We start from the raw sequence: 21,606 nt of genomic DNA on the forward strand, positions 1-21,606 counted from the left end.
CCACCTGTCCCTGTATAGCAATGCTTATGATTAACAGAACTTAGTGTTCCAAGTTGCCAGTTACCATCCCAACATCTGCGGAGGTTTCTTCTAGCTTGAAAGGGAAGGTGGAAACCACACATTGTCTACAAATAAGAGTTGAGTTGCTATCAACTGCTTTGGTGTATGAAACTACAAAATTACTGTCTCTTTTGTGTTTTGTGTACAGTGCTGCGTGCATTTGTAGCGCTACAGAAATGATAAATAGTAGGAGTTGTATTAGTATCACTAGAATGAGAATTACAACTTGTGTCTCTCTTTGTAACCCCTCTCCAGCTGGTTGACCAGAGCAGAGCTACTTTGCGCTGCAATGGTACTGAAGCTGTGAAGAATGGGTAGATGTCAACATTTCAAAATGATTGGGGGTGTCAAAGACAATACAAATGACCTCTCCTTGGACACAGTGAAGACACTCGCTCAATATTGAAGTGCTCAGCCTCCACTGCACCCACAGAGCACAGAAAAGCTCTGAAAGCCATACCACTGCATGGATAGAGATAGGTAGAAGGCAGTCCATAGAAAGGAGTGGCGTAGCCACAGGTGGGCCTGGGTGGGTCAGGGCCCACCCACTTTGGACTCAGGCCCACCCAAAATGGTGACACTCTTGCTGTGGCTGGTTGGGATCTCCAAACCTTGCCAGCTGAAGATTTTCTTTCCTTGGGCAGCCAGCACTCTTCCAAATGTCAGCCAGCAGCTCTTGTCTTGAGCTGAGGCTGAGACTTGCCAGCAGCAGCATCAGTTTGAGGCAAGTTCTGCCGGCTGCTCGAGGAGGAGGAGATCTTCAGCTGGTAGGGCTTGGGGATTCCCGTCAGCTCAAGTATTTAATATTTGGGGTTTGTGGGTAGGGAGGGGTGGAGAGAGAAGCAAACCAGAGGGGAGGGGGGGGCAAATTCCATGCCCACCCACTTTGGGCTCAGGCCTACCCAAAACTGGCCATCTGGCTACACCCCTGATAGAAAGAACCAAAATTATTTAGGATCTGTACCAAAAGCCATATGAAATGAGAGTTAAAGATCTAAATACATAAACCGTAAAAGTGTTGCAAGACAGAGGGAATACTGACACATTCAAATACCTGAACTGTATCAATAAATGCAAAAGAAGTCAATCTTTTCCAGTGGAAAGGAAGTTGTAGAGTCAGAGGTCATGACATGAAGCTTCAAGGAGATAGACCCCTAGGAAATAATTTTTTTCACTGAAAGGGCAGTGGCTGTGTGCAGTTCCCTCCAAGAATGGGTGGTGGAGGCTAAAATGGTAACAGTCTTAAAAAGGCATGGGATAAGCACAAATAATTCTTACTTTCAAAAGAGGAGAAGACAGCAGAAGAATGAACTACTGCACTGGTAATAAGTGTAGCCAACAGGGATGCACTGCATAGGGCTTCTACAAATGCTGGAATAACTTGCTTGGATTGACTGTGGTTAAAAATCCATACCAGGTAGCACTGGGAAGCCAGATGATTTGGCCAATGATTTTGCTAGTTTTGGCAGTTCTGTGGTTTGTTAGAAAGTTTGGTGCTAACATGCAGAGGGCATGTCTGACAAGGTCAGATATGTCCTACCTGTGAAAACAGTGGCGGCCAGTGCTTCAATGGATTTTGGGCATGCTTAGAACTAATATGAAGGACGCTGATAGAAAGAGTGTTCAGGTAAGAGACAGTGGGGGAGAAAACTAGTGTTGGGTTGCTTATCTACCCAACGTGAAAGAATCTCAACTGGGCAGGTTGGGTTCTGCCATCATTTATTATGTTACCTTCTGTAAGAAAAAGCAAGAAATAGGAGTCTTAAAAATGTATAACGAGACCATATATTATCCAGTCCAGGGGGATCCTACCATAATAGTCAAGAAGAGACAACAAAATGAGGACCCCAACCGAAACAACAATAAGACCATGGAGCTTTGAGCTGGCCAGCCTGGGAGCCCACAGTTTGGCTTTCCTCCTGAGGTGCTGCATGAGTTGAAAGGGAGACATGAAGGATTACCCCACCGCTGTTTACTCTTTCCCACCTCCCACTTCATTTTCTCTACAGCTGCTAAGTGCTGGCTTGTTTTCTAGCTTGTGGCTTGATATTCTGTTTGGAAAAATTCACACATCAACCAAATTAGGAATGAAACCTTAGTGCCTTGTAATTGGCCTTCATTTACTTTATTTATTTACTCTGCAATTAGTTAAACCAACTCTTTTCACTGTTCTCTTTCAGCTGCCAAGCACGGGTGCCCCAAGGCAAGGTGGGGGTAAGGAATAGAGAGAGAGGGGGGGGGGAAACTTGATGTTGCCTGTGGGAATTCAGCTTAACCAGACAACAACAGTAGCCAAAAACCACAGGCCAGAGAGCCACTGTATTCCCGCTCCTTGAATAGTGCTCCTTTATCACCAAGCTAGAGCGTTTATGGTTTCACACACACAGCTCTTTCTTTAACTTCGGACACTATAGCTGCGGTTGGTCCGGCTAAATGGGGTCCCCCTCCACCTCCTCCTTGCCGGGCTTCTGTCAAAACGTTGCTGTCTGAAAAGTAAACAGACATTAATTTCACTGTAGTATTTCTCTTCATTCTCTCGGCTGGTGTTTTTGGTGGACTGATGATGAGGTCAATGTTTTAATTTGATTCTATATTTGACTCTCGGTGTTTTAAGCTCTGAAAGAACTTGCCAGTGCTCAGGCAGTGCACTTCTACGGCGTAGAGCAGGGGGGGGTCCTCAAATCCAGTCTTCAGGGTCCGCAACCCAGCCTGGCTTTCAGGATTTCCACAATGAATGTCGTAAGGCCGCCTCGATGTCCGCCTTGGACGTGAGGGATCCCTGCCCTTCTTGCCTCGGTACCTTCTTGGGGATAATTCTTAACGGGGACACAATGCTCCTTTCGAAGGGCTGATTAGGGAAAGGGCCCCCCCCCCCCAGGTTCATTGATCTATTTGCATACAATGGAAGCAGTGAATGCAAATAGATCTCATACATGTTCATTGTGGAAATCCTGAAAATCAGGCTGGGTTGTGGACCTCAAGGGCTGGATTTGAGGACCCCCCACCACCACCACCGATGCAGGGCTTATCTGAGCAATCCATTTCCAAAGGAAGGAGTGCAACAACAAAATTTCTCCACATGGCTCCCCTCTCCCTCTTCCATGTGGTCAGAGTATAAATTGGTAAGGGAAAATGGGATTGATATTCAAAAGATCTCGTTACCTAACTTCCCGAATGAGGCACCTAATTTTGCACAAATGAACATGCTGCTGTACTAAGGGCCGAAATTTAGGGTCATAAAATGTGCGTTAGTGCAGGGAAGCAGGCAAACCACAGCGAAAGTGACACAAAAGATGATTTAAAACACAGACATCCAATGGACTCTGGTAGTTCGATACAAAAGTTTTACTGAAAACATCCAATGGACTCGTTTGATACGAATCGCGTTTCGGCCATAAAGGCCTGCCTCAGGAGTCCCTAAACAGTACAAAATATACATGTGAACGAACAGCTAAAAAAAAAAAAAAGTAATATATAAATAAATATATTAAAAATAAGAAATATAAAAATACTAGTAAAAAAGGCCCGTTTCTGACACAAATGAAACGGGCGCTAGCAAGGTTTTCCTCGGAGTGTGTATGTTTGGGAGAGTGTATGTGAGAGTGACTGTTTGAGAGTCAGAGTGAAAGTGTGAGTGTGTGTGTGTGAGAGAGAGAGTGAGTCTGGGTGTGAGTGTGTTTGTGAGAGAGTGTGTGTGTGAGAATGAGAGTGTGTGCAAGTGTGTATGTGAGACACAGTGTGAGAGAGAGTGTGTGTGTGTGGGCGAGAGAGCGAGAGTGTGTGTGAGACACAGATTCTCTGTGAGAGTGAGTGTATGAGACCAAGCGAGTGTGTAAGTGACTGTGTGGCACATAGAGAGTGAATGTGATACAGTGTGAGACAGAGTGTGTGAGAGTGAGAGTCAGAAAGACATTGTATATGAGAGAGAGAGTGTGAGCCCTGCCCTCCCTATCCATGCCCATCTGTCCCCTGCCCCCTCCATTCCTCCTTTTCCAGCAATTCCCCTCTCTCCATGAGCCCTGCCCTCCCAATCCATGCCCATCCATGCTCCTCTGTCACCTGTCCCCTCCATTCATCCCTATCCAGCAATTTCCCTCTCTTCCTGAGCCCTGCCCTGCAATCCATATCCATCCATGCCCATCTGTCCCCTCCATTCATCCCTATCCAGCAATTCCCCTCTCCCTGAGCCCTGCCCTCCCAATCCATGCCCATCCATGCTCCTCTGTCACCTGCCCCCTCCATTCATCCCTATCCAGCAATTCCCCTCTCTCCCTGAGCCCTGCCCTGCAATCCATATCCATCCATGCCCATCTGTTCCCTCCATTCATCCCTATCCAGCAATTCCCCTCTCTCCCTGAGCCCTGCCCTCCCAATCCATATCCATCAATGCCCATCTGTCCCCTCCATTCATCCCTATCCAGCAATTCCCCTCTCTCCCTGAGCCCTGCCCTCCCAATCCATGCCCATCCATGCTCCTCTGTCCCCTGCCCCCTCCATTCATCCCTTTCCAGCAATTCCCCTCTCTCCCTGAGCCCTGCCCTCCCAATCCATGCCCATCCATGCTCCTCTGTCCCCTGCCGCCTCCATTCTTCCTTTTCCAGCAAGTCCCCTCTCTCCCTTCCATGACCCCCCTCGCATCCATGCTCCTCTCTCTCCCATGTCCCAGCCTGGCCCGCCCTCTTCTCCCCCCCTTCGCATCCATGCCCCCCCTTTCGCATCCATGCTGTCATTTCTTCCCTGGCCTCCCGCTCCCATTGTTCTACTTTACTGGCCACCCTCTTCTCTCCCCCTAACCTTCCTTTTTTTTTTTTTCCTTCTTTTTAAATTTACCTCCGTGGCGGTTCCGGCAGCGCAGCGTCAGGGAAGGAGGCGGCGCTCCCGACGTCTAGCCTTCCCTTCGCTGTGTTCCGCCTTCTTCTGACGTCATCCTTGACATCAGAAGAAGGCGGAACACAGCGAAGGGAAGGCTAGAGACGTTGGGAGCGCCGCCTCCTTCCCTGACGCTGCGCTGCCGGAATTGTTTGTTTTTTTTCCGCCCTCGACGTCATGACATTTGACGCGAGGGCGGGGCAGAGACGACTGGCTGGTTTGAAGGCTTCACACCACGAATCCACGAACCCTTCAGCCTGGGAGTGACGTCAGATGGCTTCAGAACGTTGTCCTCAGAACGTTGAGGGTGCGTTTTATTATATTAGATATAAAAAAAAGATAGTTAAGTAATGACACAGTTAGTATACACGCATAATCTGACAATCATAAAATACGGGGGAAAAAAACATCTTAACATCACTTGGACACATATCAGATAAAACACTTGCCCAAAAGGGATACAACACCAAAATGCCTGTTTGATACAATGTCAAACGAGGTCACAGTTATAGGTATTAGACTGTTTGATACATTCTCTGAATGGGGAAGACAGTTATGGATATAAGACTGTAAAGTGGCATAAATGAGGTCATCTCTGTCAATGAAAATATATAAAAATAAACAGCCAGACTGTGAAGTCCATTGGATGTTTTCAATAAAACTTCTGTATTGAGCTACCAGAGTCCATTGGATGTCTGTGTTTTACATCATCTTTTGTGTTGCTTTTGCTGTGATTTGCCCGCTTGCCTGATATGTGCGAGGGATTTTTGTCCTTCTGTTCCTGATGGTGCAGGGAGACAGAATAACAAAAATAAGCTAGGTGCTCAGCATCTTTTTTCAGCCCTATTTTCCTAAGGTCCCCTTTTACGAAACTGTGGCAAATGGACGACCCTCTTCAACCCCCCCCCCCCCCCCCGCCGCCAACCCTTCCCTGCCATCACCACCCACCCCGCCGCCGCATCAGGTACCTCGTTTGCTGGCGGGGGTCCCCAAACCCCGCCAGCCGAAGAGTCTACTCTGGCGCCTTCGTTCAACGAAGTTCGTTGTGTGATCAGCTGTTTCTGACACCTTACGTCCTGCACAGGGCTACATGCACGGTGCAGGACATAAGGCATCAGAAACAGCTGATCACACAACAAACTTTGTTGAACAAAGGCGCCGGAGTGTACTCCGGCGCTGAAGAAGACTCTTAGGCTGGCGGAGTTTGGGGACCCCACCGACAGCAAACAAGGTACCTGATGCGGTGGCGGGGCGGGCGGCGACGGCGGGGGAGGGTTGGTGGCGGGAGGGGGGGGTTCAAGGGTCATTGGCAGGGGGCCAGGGCCAAATCTATGGGGACCCAGGCCCCACGTAGCTACGCCACTGCTGTGTGGGCTTACCGACGCTTTGTGAAAGGACCCCTAAGGTTATTCAGCTTTCATACTAAACCTTAGACATCTGAGTATTGATGAATTTACCCCACAAAACTAGTTCTGTGGCTGCCAGTGGGTGCTGAACACCCTCAATATTGAGCAAGCTCCTTCACTGTGTCCAGGGAGGGGTCCTTTGCATTGTGTGCTGGCATCCCCAGTCATTTTGAAATGCTGATGTACTATGCATTCAACCACAGGAAAGCCGTTTTCAATTTTGCTGCATCTTTTAGAATTGTATTGGGGTTGGTCAAACAGGTCAGAACGAACAGGCTGAACTGGGGTGTAGAGGAAGCACTGACTATTCCTATTCTTTTGTTTCAGTTTATCATCTCTGAAAGTGACCCGCGAGTCCTCTGCAGCATGCAGTGCACTCGGGAGCATCACAGGACTATCTGTGGATCAGACGGAAAACTCTACAAATCTTCCTGTGCTTTCCACAGGGCCAAGTGCCAGCACCCCCTGCTGGAGGCTATGCCACGGTCCCAGTGCACTAGTAAGCAAACAAACAGTACATCACTTTTGTAAATCCTCTCCGTAGAGAGAGAACTTGTGAGATCCAGGACCCCAGGAGAAAGAAAGCTGAAGTTAAGAGTTGATGGAGTAATAGCTAAGTGGTTAGAGTATGAAACAGGGAAACCAACGTTCAAATCTCAGTGATGCTACCAGGGGCGTAGCCAGACAGTAGATTTTGGGAGGGCCTAGGCAAGAAGTGGGTGGGCACCAAGTGTTCCCCCTCCCCCCCAACCACCAAAAAAATATCTCAGCTGGCGGGAAAATGCTTCTTTCCACCTTGGCAGTCTACAGCAGGCACGCACTGAAAACTGAGCATGCACAGGTGCCGGTATCATGGAGAGTAGCGTTTTCGTTACCAGCAGGGGGAAGTCTTCAGCTGGTGGAGCTTGGGATCCCCACCAGATACCACTAAACGTGTGCTACTGTTGGGTGGGCCTGAACCCTAAATGGATGGGCCCTGGCCCACCCAAGCCCACCCGTGGCTACGCCACTGGATGCTACTTGTAAGTTTGGGCAATTTAATCAGCCCCCATTGCTTCGGGTACAAGAGGCAGATGCAGAAAGCTACCTATAGGCAGGAGGGTGCAGTTACTGAGAGGTTAGGTTTAGGTTTATTGACTTCTGATAAGATCTCCTTTAGTCACAAAGCAAATCCAAACGATTGGAACAGAGAGTGAAAAAGCAAGGAAATATAAGTTAAGTTAAGTTTGCTCCTTTCTGTGCTCTTACATTCCGGTGCTTTTTTTGTATCCTGTTTGGATATATTTTTTGATTATTTTTGGATGAGTTTTTTTCAGCCAACGGAATTGGGGGAAGGGTGTATACAGATTCCTATTGAAGTTTTCACATTCCTGTTTAGATTTATAATATGTATTGATAATATGTATTATGGTTAGCTTGTGTTTGATATATATATAAAAAGAAACAAAAATTAAGGGATATAAAACAAGAAGTATAAATGACGTATAGAGCGTTCAAGTGAGCCGTTTTTCTACTGAACTCACGGAAATTCAAGCTTGGCTGTGGGAGCAACCTATACTGAATTCTCCTTTGTCCCTTTTTCAATCTAGGTATTTAGTGCCACAGGACTGTGTAACTCTCTAGACATCTCTACACCTCTTATGCATTGGGGTTGACTATTTTTTATTTTTTTGTACTTTCATACCCCTGAACATAACACACTCCTTCCACCATTGTCTGAACTTGACAGACAATAAAGACGCTGCAGCCCATCTGGGTCTGCCCATCCACACCGCCATTCCTTTCTGTGAGGTCCTCCATGCTTGTCTTTTGCTTTCTTGAATTTTGATACTATCCTTGTCTCCATAGCTTCCACGGGGAGGCTGGTCCTTGTGTCTCGCACCCTTTCCATAGAGAAATATTCCTTAAAAATATTCTTTTCACCCTCATCTCATGCACCTCATGATGTAGCCTCATAACACCTTTCAACACCTACTTGCTGATTGCTTCCAGCCTAACCCCATCCCTGATCTTTTCCTTGGCCTTCCCTTTCCACCCCTGTGGACAGAAGAAAAATTCTACCTTAGGAAGAATCCTTCTTAAGACAGAGAGGGACAAATGACCAAGTTAATGGTGCCGGTCCAAGTATTTTGGTCCAGAGGTCATCTTCATTTCAGCAGGTATTCTGGTCACTGTGATACATCACTGCATCCATTATTGCCCCTTATAAGCAGAAAGTTATCCTTTCTTTTAAATTCATCAGATCCCAAGGTATAGTGAACAGAATCTTGCTAAGTAGAAGGCTTTAAAATTTCCTTCCTAATTTCGTCTGCATGGAATGAGGAATTAGGAAGGCCTTTGGTCCAGATTCATAGTCCCGTGTGCCTTATTCCCTGTTACATAAACCTGACCTTTTGGCTTTCCAGATGCCACCTTGACTAGATGCCAGGAGGACCGTGCAGCAGCACTTGCCCAAGCCCGGGCTCTGTCAGACTCCGTCTATGTTCCAGAGTGTGCGGAGGATGGTTCCTTTCAACAGGTATCGGCAGTGACACAAGCATAGGAAGATCATTCTCACTTACAGTTTGATACCTTGCTTCTAATATTTTCAGCTTTATTTCCCGTCTTTTAATCCATTTTACCAGCACCATTGCGACAGCCAGGCAGTAGTTCCAAATTGATGAGTGTTGGACTCATGTGGAAGGGCATTTTCGAAAGAAACGTCCAAGTTGCGATTTGGATGTCCTTGCAAAATGGTGAAATCCAGGGGCGGGGAAACCCGTATTTTCGAAACAAGATGGATGTCCATCTTTCGTTTCCAAAATACCGTCAGAGACGTCCAAATCCTTACATTTGGACGTCCCTAGATTTGGACATCCCTAGACATGGAGGTTCCTGACGTTCGGCGATTTTTGAAACCAAAGACGTCCATGTCAAAAACAGCCAAATGCAAGCCATTTGGGCATGAGAGGAGCCAGCATTTCTAGTGCACTGGTCCCCCTGACATGCCAGGACACCAACCGGGCACCCTAGGGGGCACTGCAGTGGACTTCATAAAATGCTCCCAGGAACATAGCTCCCTTACTTTGTGTGCTGAGCCCCCCAAAACCCACTACCCACAACTGTACACCACTACCATAGCTCTTTCGGGTGAAGGGGGGCACCTATATATGGGTACAGTGGGTTTGTGGTGGGTTTTGGAGAGCTCGCTGTTTCCTCTACAAATATAACAGGTGGGGGGGGGGGGTATGGGCTAGGGTCTGCCTGTCTGAAGTGCACTGCAGTGTTCACTAAAACTGCTCCTGGGACCTGCATGCACTGTCTTAGACCCGAGTATGACATCTGAGGCTGGCATAGAGGCTGGCACGAAATATTTTAAAGATTTTTTTTTAAGGGTGGTAGGGGGTTAGTGAGCACTGGGGGAGTAACAGGAGGTCATCCCCGATTCTTTCCGGTGCTCGTGTGGTCATTTGGGGCACCTTTTTGTGCCTTATTCGTAAAAAAAACACATCCGGGTGACAATGTCCAAGTGTTCATCAGGGACGTCCTTGTTTTTTTCGATTATGGGTCAAAGATGTCCAAGTGTTAGGCACGCCCAAGTCCCGCCTTCGCTATGCCTCCGACACGCCCCTTTGAACTTTGGACATCCTTGCGACGGACTGCAGTTGGTGACATCCAAAATCGTGTTTCCATTATCCCGATTTGGACGTCCCTGGGAGAAGGACGTCCATCTTCCGATTTATGTCGAAAGATGGACGTCCTTTTCTTTCGAAAATGAGCCCAATAGACACCTATGAGGCTTAGTAAAAGGGCCCCTCATTGCCAGGTTATGTCTGGACACCAGCACTGAATATCAGAATCAGCTGACTACCCAGCTGACTACCCAGAAGTTACCTGGGTACTGGCTGATATTCAGACCAGTTGCTGGGTAACTCAGTGAACAAAGTTAAGGCAGCCGTTTTGCTGTCCTAAGTTTCCCCCCTGTTTACTAAGCCACACTAGTGGCTGGCGGCAGTGACATTCCTAGGTCAGCTGCCTCCCGGGTGCAGCAAGACACCCCCTCCCGGCGCATTGACACCCCCCCCCCCCCCCCGGGTGCATTCTTGGCTACTGGGAGCAACCTTGCGGCTCTCGGCTCTGCTGGCTCCCTGCTCCCTCTGGCCCGGAACAGGAAGTAACCTGTTCCGGGGCAGAGGGAGCAGGGGAACAGCGGAGCCGAGAGCCACGCGGCTGCTCTCTGCACCCCTCCAGCGGCTTGCACTCGGGGCGGACCAGCCCCACCGCCCCGCCCTTGCTACGCCGCTGGCTGGCAGTGCACTAATGCAGACACAGCCCGTTCACTTTGAATGGCCTGTGTCAGCTGTTGCTAGCATGGCTTATTAAACAGGGGGGTTTATCTGCTTACTTGCCCAGTTATCAGATTGAGCATCACTATTAGCCCTGAGTTCTATAAAAGTCGCTAAAAATTGTGTGCCCAATTTGCGCATGCAATTTAATTGAATGAGCTAATTAGTGCCAATAATTGACTTGGTGGACCTCCAGTAACCAAAAGTCCCATTCCCAATTCTCAGTCTCCCTCACTCTACACACTGATCAAATGTCCTGATTTCTCAAGACACTGCTGGAGTTCTGTTCCTTTGTGCCACGTGCCTGCCTCTTGTGTTTTGTGGCATCTCTTTGTATTAAATCAGGAAAGACTTGTGTGTTTTAGCTGTGTCTGTTTTCACACTCTATTACAGGTGCAGTGCCACAGGCAGACGGGCTACTGTTGGTGTGCCACCACAGACGGCAAACCAGTCAGTGGCACCTCTATTCTCAACCAGACCCCTAACTGCACAGGTACCTCCAGGACATCTTTTGTTATAACCAGTGAGGTTTCCTCCTATGCTCAGGTGTCTTCCTTCCTGTCAGTGCAGCCTCCTCTTCTGATTGGTGCATAAGAGCTAGACACACCCCTGACCTGCCCATGCCCCTCCCAGATCCACACCCTCTTGCAGTTCTGTGCTATGGGTTTTGCATGCTCAGTTCATTGAATACCAATTAAAAGCAGTTACACACAACTGCAAAGTATTGCCAATTGTTGGTTGTTAGTGCCAACTACAGAAGGCAAAAGTAGAGACTAAAAGACGATTCACCACTGGAGACGTGAGTCCAACAGTCTTTATTATATCAATGATAACGGCCCGACACAGGCCGTGTTTCGACGCTAAAAAAGCGTCTGCATCAGGGGTCAATAAATACACCAAGTAGTGAATACAAAACGAGGAGTCCTTCTTGTATGTGTGTTGTCAACTCACTGATCATGTAGCACTAATCAGAAAATGCGGGACGCAAACTATCAGAGTAAAAGTTCTGATAGTTTGCGTCCAGCAGGACGTCAGAAACAGAACGAAGCCTTGCGCAGGAAGAAGAGGACCTCGGCTGGTGGGGATTGGGGTCCCCCGCCAGCAAAGGTAGCCCACGAGGACTGCGGCAGCGGGGGAGGGTTGGCGGCAGGGGGGTCCAGGGCCAAATCTACGGGGGCCCAGGCCCCCATGGCCCCACGTAACTACACCACTGCTGTACACAACTTTGCACTCTAACCTTCAGATTCTGTATAGGTCACTCAAATTCGGGCGCAGATCCCAGATTTGCATGTAAACTAATTAGTCAAATGCTAGCAATCAATTGTTAGAGTTAAGAAGCACATAATTGGCAGTAATTAGGAGTTACACATGGATCCGCTTTATGCCTTATTCTATAACATTTGCGCCTAAATTTCATAGCACGCAACTCCAAAGGGGGTGTGGCCATAGGAGGGGCATGGGTGGGTCAGGGGCATTCCTAGAAATTAGGCGCTATGTTATAGAATGCCTGCATTTGTGCGTCTAACTGCCATTCATTGGGTGCCAGCATTTACACCATCTTTGGCAGGCACAAATGCTTGTACCCAAAGTCAGATCCCCAACCCCTCCCCCCCAGCTGAAGCCTTGTCCAGCGCCAGTCTCCCGCACCACTGTGTTGCCTGCCCTGTTCTTTCTTCCCCCTCATGTCCTGCATGCTCCTTTTAGTGAAACTGCTCTAAATACCCACAGTTAGCCTTAGACAAGTGATTTAAATGGCCAGGAGCCTCTCCTGGCCATTCAAATCATTTTGAAAATCAGCCCCTCAATAAATAAATAGAGAGCTTGAGTATAGATTAATTTGTTTGTCCCCTCCAGCCAAACAGATGTTCCTCTGCCCCTAAGGAATAAATGAACACAATATACAATAGAATTATAAAAGCTTAACTAAACTTCACCAGACTTATTTAAGGACAATTCTCAGCTTCTCTCTATGGCAAGACTCTTGCATTCCCTGATCATCCAAACAGGATTGTTGGCAGGACAATTAATCCTCCTGGGACTTGATGGAGAATGGAGGAGGCTAAACAGGGAACAAAGCAATACACAGTAAAATAATGAATAATTAAGTATCCTTTGCCCTTTTTCATGATCCGTTTTCCACTCCTCTGACTGTTGTTCCATCTCCCTTGTTTGTCTCGTTTAGGCCCTTACCCTATGAGACCCTTATGGCCAGATCTAAACTCATCACGGAGAGGTAAGCTTCTCAAACTCCAAGCTTAGCCAGTAGAGAGGCTCAGGTTAGTTATTCAGTCCACTAGGCAATCAAGTGCAAAGTCCACAATTCACTAATCAATCAAATGTGAGTACTGAAGGTATTAACCAATGAAACATTTGATCGACACTTGGCTTATAAATGCATTTGTACAGGAGAGAGACATTTCTGATGGCCTGAGAAGCCCATTCTATGAAATATCATTGGTAGGGTCGCTTAGGTGGGGAAGTTATCAACATGGGTTACCATTAAGACAGGATATTTTACCACTAACTTCTGCTATTATAGCACAGGTTCCATTTTATGCAATGAGACCTAGTTACTAAAGCTGGGGTTAACAGTAAAATAACATCTCTTAACGGTAGCTCACGTTGATAACTCCCCCTCTTAATTAAAGAAAATAAAGAAATGTCTCTAGATCATTATGTAATAAAAGTCAGCCTAGGACAATCAAGCCATTGTGACATCACTGATGAGGTTGGCTCTTAGGTATTGGTAAAATGAGGCATTATGACATCACAATATCAGTTCTGGTTACTAGAGACCAAAATTCTTCATACTAAGTGGGGAAGTTATCAACATGGGCTACCGTTAAGACGTGTCATTTTACCACTAACTGGTGCTATTTTAGCACAGGTCCCATTTTATGCAATGTAACCTAGCTGCTAATAACAGTAAAATAACCTGTCTTAACAGTAGCCCACACCGATAACTTACCCCCTGAGAGCCTTGCAGCAAACAGGACCCTCAAATAGTTGGCATGCTCATTCTCAGGCTCTACTCCAAATCAGTGGCATAGCCAGATATAGTATTTTGGGTAGGCCTGAGCTCAAACTAGGTGGGCACACAATCCTACCCCCCCCCCCCCCCCCATGTTTCCCACCTCTGCTCCCTGTATTGTAGCGTAGAATAATGACTCCAAAGAATAAAATAAATAACTGAGCTGGTGAGGATCCCCAAGTCCTGCTAGCTGAAGATGTACTCTGGTGACCAGAACAAGTGATTTCCCGACTTGCTACAGCCCGCCGTTGCTGCCACTCCAGCCTCTCTCCTCCTGCACACACTCGGTTTTTGTACAGCCTGCGGTGACAGCTGGAAAAGGCTGCCGGCTGTAGCAAGTAGCAAAATCACTCGTTCTGACTGCCAGATTCATCTTCAGCTGGCGGAGCTTGGGGATCCCTACCAGCCAGGGCCGCCGAGAGGGGGGGACGGGGGGACAAAATTCCCCGGGCCCGGGCCTCCGGGGGAGGGCCCGGCGCCGCAGTCCGGCCCGCCCGCCCTCCGTCGCTCCCGGAACTGACCTTAAGCGCCTCCCTCACCTTCACAGCAAGTAGCGGCAGGCCACTCTTTCCTTCCGTGTCCCGCCCTCGCCTGACGTAACGTCCGCAAGGGCGGGACACGGAAGGAAGGAGAGGTCTGCCGGTGCTTGCTGCGAAGGTGAAGGGGGCGCTTAAGGTTAGTACAGAGGGCCCAGGAGTGGAGAGAGGGCCCGGCCCGGTGGAGGGGGGCCCGGCGACCTCAGGTGGGGGGGCCGGGGGCGGCCTTGTTCCGGGCCTAGCCCAGTCTCTCAGCGGCCCTGCTACCAGCCATAAGGGTGCCAGAATTTTGGGTGAGCCTGAGCCACCCATGGCTACACCCACTGCACCAAATGAGTTGGCACGCTCATTCCCAAAGGCTTTCTATCCCTTATAATATTGGCAACCCCGGGAGAACTGCTCAATTTGCTTCCCTCTCCCATTGTAACCTTGATCATTGGAATAGGAAACGCTCTCCTCTGCCTTCAAATACCCTCCCCCTTCCAAACCATCAACAAAGTGCGGCTGTTTTGTTATTTTTGGCCTGAGCTACCTTGCTCTTTCAATGAATTACTGCTGTGCCAGAACACGGTGAAAGATGAAAAGAACTGTGTCCTGGGAGGGGCATCCAGGCACCAGGACAAGCAGTGCTATTTTTGTGGCTACTATTCATGGGATCTGATGCCATCTTGTATTTCCTGAACTGACTGGCATTTCTCTTGTGTGCACGGGGTATTGAAGAGTTCTCTCGTGGTACAATGCTTCCTTTTGTATAATTTCTTTTGAATGACCTACTTCTTTATAAGAACAGATAGCATTAATCCAGGGATGGATTTATGCGTATTGTGGCCCCTAAGCTGAAACATTTAAGACTTCCCCCCTCCCCCGTGATTAAGCAGGAAGTATATTTTAGGCTTATTAGTTTTCCATGCTTGTGGAAGATGATGCATAATAAAATACATTACTTTCAAACATTTTTATTCATTATTGTTAAAGTAATTCATAGTCCCTTGTAATATGAGGTTCTGAACTGTAGCTTGTCTGACTTGCACATAAATCTGGCCCTGTATTAATCTCAATAATAGATGTCTTTTCCCTTTTTGCTTCCTTGAATGCAGAAGAAGTGGTGAGACCTCGATCAACCCAACCGAGCCTTCCGTTTCTTGCACACCACAAGGAAGAAGGTAAATGTGGATTCTGTGAAACTGTGCATAATTCTGGACCTCTCAAACACCCATTGGGACATAGGAGAAGGGAGTGTAAGACTCAGACATATGAGATCCATGGTTAGGGTCTATATCATGAACTAAAGCCTATCCTTTTCATCTTTTGGTTGAGACTGAGAGCCTATACATTATAGAGTGGGAGTAGGCTTATCCCCAGTAACTCACCTTGCTAGTTTGGGGGTGGGGGTGGGGGTAAGGGAGCATTATATTGTAACATCCATTACATAAGTACATAAGTAATGCCATACTGGGAAAAGACCAAGGGTCCATCGAGCCCAGCATCTTGTCCACGACAGTGGCCAATCCAGGCCAAGGGCACCTGGCAAGCTTCCCAAACGTACAAACATTCTATACATGTTATTCCTGGGATTTTGGATTTTTCCAAGTCCGTTTAGTAGCGGTTTATGGACTTGTCCTTTAGGAAACCGTCCAACCCCTTTTTAAACTCTGCTAAGCTAACCGCCTTCACCACATTTTCCGGCAATGAATTCCAGAGTTTAATTACACGTTGGGTGAAGAAAAATTTTCTCCGATTTGTTTTAAATGTACTACACTGTAGTTTAATCGCATGCCCCCTAGTCCTAGTATTTTTGGAAAGCGTGAACAGATGCTTCACATCCACCTGTTCCACTCCACTCATTATTTTATATACCTCTATCATGTCTCCCCTCAGCCGTCTCTTCTCCAAGCTGAATAGCCCTAGCCTCCTTAGTCTTTCTTCATAGGGAAGTCGTCCCATCCCCGCTATCATTTTAGTCGCCCTTCGCTGCACCTTTTCCAATTCTACTATATCTTTCTTGAGATGCGGTGACCAGAATTGAACACAATACTCAAGGTGCGGTTGCACCATGGAGCGATACAACGGCATTATAACATCCTCACACCTGTTTTCCATACCTTTCCTAATAATACCCAACATTCTATTCGCTTTCCTAGCCGCAGCAGCACACTGAGCAGAAGGTTTCAGTGTATTATCGACGACGACACCCAGATCCCTTTCTTGGTCCGTAACTCCTAACATGGAACCTTGCATGACGTAGCTATAACTCGGGTTCTTTTTTCCCACATGCATCACCTTGCACTTGCTCACATTAAACGTCATCTGCCATTTAGCCGTCCAGTCTCCCAGTCTCGTAAGGTCCTTCTGTAATTTTTCACAATCTTCTTGCGAGTTAACGACTTTGAATAACTTTGTGTCATCAGCAAATTTAATTACCTCGCTAGTTACTCCCATCTCTAAATCATTTATAAATATATTAAAAAGCAGCGGTCCTAGCACAGACCCCTGAGGAATCCCACTAACTACCCTTCTCCATTGTGAATACTGCCCATTTAACCCCACTCTCCAGAACTAAATATTCCACTGTGCCAGAAGTGCCCTTGAGTCAAGGTGACCCCTGGTGACCTCACAATGAAGGCCCTCTCTTGTGGTTTTCTTGGCATGATATATGAGTAGTTTGTCATGACATTTTCCTTTGCAATGTGAGGCACCACTGTTTTTCTGCTGCCCAACATGGGGGGAGGGGGGCATGACCCAGACTAACATTGTTGCCAGAATCTGCCCAACATTGAGCCCAAGACATGGAGGGTTAAGTAACTTGCCCAAGGTCATATGGAACTGCTGTGGGATTTGGGCCCTGGCCTCCTGGTCTCCAGCGCTCTGCTCTGATCATTAGGCTACTCCTCTGGTCCTTTAGCCACATGGAGGGCATTTTTCAGACCACCAATATACGGTCATATATCACTATTTACATGTGAAAATGTTGTTTGAAAATTATTCTGCTATGGATTTCCCAGTAACACAGTCACACAAATGGCTCGGAACCTTCCTAATGATACCAACACTGAGACCTGTTCCAGCCTCATCGCAACTCAGTTCTCAAGCCTTAAGTTGCTAGGGAATTATTTTTTTCTTTTCTTTATTTCAGAAAAAACTTCTCTACCGGTTCTTATACCAGTTATCATCCCAGAATTTAAACCGAGTCGCACGGTGAAACGACCACAACGTAAGCACCTTGCATAGGGGAGAAGAGAAAGGAGGCAGGATGAGGCGGAGGAGAGGCAAAGAGACCAATGAAAATTGAGAGTACTGTATACAGTTCTGGAGAACGCACCTTCCAAAAAGATATAAACAGAATAGAGTCAGTCCAGAGGGTAGCTTCATCATAAAAGCATATGGGGACAGACTTAAAGATGTCAATATGTATACTTTGGAAGAAAGATGAGAGAAAGGAGATATCTCCATGGCATAAATGCACAGGAAGTGAGTCTTATTTAACTGAACGCAATCTCTGGAATGAGAAAGCATAAGATGAAGTTAAAAGAAAATAGATCCAGAAGTAATCAAAGGAAATACTTTTATATGGAAAGGGTGGTGGATGCATGGAACCATCTTCCAGGTGGAGGTGGTGGAGATCAGGACTGTATCTGAATTCAAGATATCATGGGACAAGCATTTGAGTTCTCTTAGGGAGAGGAAGGGTTAGTAGATCGTATGGATGGGCAGACTGGAGAGGTCCCAGCAGTGGAGTTCCTAGGGGGGCTGACACCCGGGGCGGATCGCCGATGCGCCCCGCCCCCCCCCCCCCGGGTGCAGCGCCCCCCCCCCCCCGGAACAGCGCGACACCCCCCCCCCCCGCGCAAGAACCCCTGATCCCCCAGCGAAAGAACCCACCCCCCTGGGTGCACGCCACTGGGGGGGGGGTGCCGCGCGCCTGCCGGCTCTTCGTTTTCATGCTCCCTCTGCCCCGGAACAGGAAGTAACTTGTTCCGGGGCAAAGGGAGCATGAAAACGAAGAGGCGACAGGCGCGCGGCACCCCCCAGCGGCGTGCACCCAGGGCGGACCGCCCCCACCGCCCCCCTTGGTACGCCACTGGGTCCCAGTGTTCAGCTGGTGGAACTCTTGGCAGTCATTATAATGGAAGAACTGGAGGGAGCAGGAGCAATTGGTGGAAATTGAAGGTAGGCCTGGGGAAGGCCTTTGGTTGGGCAGGGGGCTGTCCTCTGGAGGAGTGGAGCAAGGCAGGTGGCTGGCAGTAGCGTAGCAAGGGCGGGGCAGTGGGTGCAGTCTGCCCCGGGTGCAAGGTGCTGGAGGGTGCAAAGAGCAGCTGCACACCTGTCGGCTCCGCTGGTTCCCTGCTCCCTCTGCCCCGGAACAAGTTACTTCCTTTTCCGGGGCAGAGGGAGCAAGGAGCCAGAGGAGTCGACAGGGGCTCGGCTGCTCTCTGCACCCTCCAGCAGCCAAGAATGCACCCAGGGCGGGGGGGGGGCTTGATGTGCCGGGGAGGGGGTGTCATTGCGCCTGGGGGGGGCTTGATGCGCCAGGGAGGGGGTGTCATTGCGATGGGGGGGGTCATGCTGCACCCGGGGGGGGTGCGTAGCGGCGATCCGCCCCGGGTGACAGCCGACCTAGGATCACCACTGGTGGCTGGTCTAAGTCTGTGTGTGTGGGGGGGCGGGGGGGGGGGGAAGGGTAGAGGATAGTGGTGTTGGTAGCATAGGCCAGGGGCCAGAGGACTCGCTGTGGTGGGGGAAAGGGGAAATTTCAGTTTTAGCCAAAAATGCACTTGCATTTTCCACCGAAACCCAAACTTGGATTTTGGGCCCATTTCGGTCAGCCTTCAACCTAATTATTGCTAATTAACAGCTCGTTACTCAATTAAGACAATTAAGATACGTGTCCAAATTTGGGCACCTTATATATAGAATCTAGGGGTTTATATCTAGCCTGAGAAACATCTGGGAATATGGAAACTTTTAAACCCAAAAAGGATTCTTCTCTTTTCTTAAAAAACGCTATTATAACATAAGGGCCCCAGAGAATGAAGGGAGCACAAGGGAATTTGAGGGATGCGCATTCATTTGAAACAGCATGAGAAATGTCAATCAGTAATAGTTCACACTATAAGTGTGTTTGATTTCACAGAGTATCCACCTTCCTGTGAACGCGAACGGAGAGATGCCCTGGATGAGGCCCGCCAGCACCAACATGAGGGCGCTTTTATCCCAGAATGTGAGGGCGACGGGAGCTTCAGATCTGTGCAATGTCACCAAGCTACTGGCTATTGCTGGTGTGTTCGAACAGACACGGGGAAACCAATCCCAGGGACATCCTCCCGGTCAGTACATCACATGTACTAAAGAGATATACACTGAGCAAAGAGACAGAAAGATGCACATACACCAGGGGCAGTGTAGCTCAGTGGGGCCACGGGGGCATGGGCCCCCACAGATTTAGCCCTTGCCCCCTCTACTTTCGATCCCCCCTCCCGCCACCGCCGCCAACCCTCCCCTGCCGCGCCAGGTACCTTTGCTGGCGGGGGTCCTGGACATCAGGAGTCAGGACTCACAGAAACAGATCAGCGAACGCGCCGGAGACTGCCGCTGAAGAAGACTTCAGCTTGCGGGGGTTGGGGACCCCCGCCAGCAAAGGTACCTGGCGGCAGTGGCGGCAACAATGGGGGAAGGTCGGCAGCAGGAGGGGGTGTCGAAAGTGGCGGGGGAGGGTCGGCGGTGGCGGGGGGGGGGGGGGGGTCGGCGGGGAGCTAAACTGTGCCCCCCACCTCAGGCTCTGGACACCCCCTCCCACCAAGGTCTGGCTACGCCCCTGACACACACACTCACAAGCACCCACAAATACTAGACTCGGGGGTAGCTATCGAGCTATGTTAGGGCACTAAGTGGGAGGTGGGGGAGGGTTTCATCAAACAAGGCAAAAAATCTTTTTCTATTGCAGGTCCACGGTTGTGGAATTCTTTGCCGGGGCAGATTAGGCTGGTGACAGATATCCGCACAGTTTTTCTGTGGACTATAAATAAACAAAACTAAACAGCGTTGGGGCCTTCACAAGGGCATTAGGGCCTTAAGGTCCTAACACCCGTGAGAAAGGCCTAACACTGTTTGATGAATTCCCCTTAAGTCATGTTACTTGCCCCTTCACGCATGTTAAAGGGCATTAACATGATGCAATACAGTGAAAACTAACCCCCCCCCCCCTGTTTACTAAGCAGTGCCTACACAGCTCTTTCAAAGTGAATGGACTGTGCTGGTATTAGCGCACAACAGCCAATAGCATGGCTTAGTAAACGGGGGGGGGGGGGGGGTAAGTCAACACAGGGTACATAGTAATGAGATGCAAAACATGCTGCTCATCTATGTATATAAAACTCAACCTCAATGTTCTATTTGCACTGACGTCACTGAAGCCAGGTTTGTAAGTTCGAAGCTCTGAAGCCACAGAAAATCACAGTCTGTGGGCCCCGCCCTCGGGTCAAACGTTATGACGTTGAGGGCGGAGCACATTCTCAGCTCCAACGTTGTACTGCACTGTACCTCTGCTCCGCCCTCGCGTCAAAACGCGATGACGTCGAGGGCGGAGCACACGGGGGGCGTGCCAAAAGGGCCAGGGTCACACATTCGCACGGAGGCTGCAGGGGGGGCCGGCGACACACGGAGACACAAAGAGACGGAGGAGAGCCTTGCTAGCGCCCGCTTCATTGGGGTTTGAAACGGGCCTTCCTTACTAGTTACTATATAAAATCTATAATGGTGAGCACTGCAAGTTGTGTTATAGCTGGAAAAATAATCACAGCCAAAACCTTGGGTTATTTTACTGTCCCCAAGGCATTGGATGTGAAAGCCTAGCACGATACTCCCGAGCCACAGTGCTAACTCTCCCTCCCCCCCCAATCATCACGCAAACACCCCTGATCCAAATCCCCAACCTCTCCAATCGTAGGGTTACCATATTTTGTCCCCCAAAAAGGACATATGCCCCGCCCCCTTTCAAACCCCACCCCACCCCATTTCACGCCCTCGCTCCGCCCCCTGTCACATTTCCCCTCCCCCTGTCACCCCCCCCGTCACCCCCCTCCCATTATCTTACTACTGCCCTGGTGGTCTAGTGACCTCTTTGGGGCAAGAAAGAGCCCCCTCTTTCCTGCCCGGAGCGCTGTCCTGCCTGCATCCTTCCAGTTGCTGATCTCGGCGCCGATTCAAAATGGCCGCCGAGAGTTGAAGTCTCGTGAGATCAGCAACAGGAAGGATGCAGGCAGGACAGCGCTCCGGGCAGGAAAGAGGGGGCTCTTTCCTGCCCCGAAGGCGGAAGAGATCACTAGACCACCAGGGCAGTAGTAAGTAAGGGGAGGGGAGGCTAGCAATCTTCCCGTTTGTCC

The 21,606-nt window shown here is 49.0% G+C and overlaps 1 protein-coding gene across 2 annotated transcripts in view; it reads left to right on the plus strand.

Moving 5' to 3' along the window:
• LOC115480255 (SPARC-related modular calcium-binding protein 1-like) overlaps window positions 1-21,606 on the plus strand; it is a 91,581-nt gene that overhangs the window by 63,458 nt on the left and 6,517 nt on the right. Inside the window, exons 2-8 of one of the 2 annotated variants that reach the window (XM_030218788.1) lie at window positions 6,663-6,834; window positions 8,741-8,853; window positions 11,054-11,153; window positions 12,843-12,893; window positions 15,325-15,390; window positions 17,361-17,438; window positions 19,359-19,551. In XM_030218788.1, the coding sequence (XP_030074648.1) occupies window positions 6,663-6,834; window positions 8,741-8,853; window positions 11,054-11,153; window positions 12,843-12,893; window positions 15,325-15,390; window positions 17,361-17,438; window positions 19,359-19,551 (773 nt within the window). The remainder of the gene's footprint in view (window positions 1-6,662; window positions 6,835-8,740; window positions 8,854-11,053; window positions 11,154-12,842; window positions 12,894-15,324; window positions 15,391-17,360; window positions 17,439-19,358; window positions 19,552-21,606) is intronic. The other variant, XM_030218789.1, reaches the window with a different exon arrangement.

Source organism: Microcaecilia unicolor, chromosome 11 (genome assembly GCF_901765095.1).
Source record: "Microcaecilia unicolor chromosome 11, aMicUni1.1, whole genome shotgun sequence".
NCBI classification, from domain to species: domain Eukaryota; kingdom Metazoa; phylum Chordata; class Amphibia; order Gymnophiona; family Siphonopidae; genus Microcaecilia; species Microcaecilia unicolor.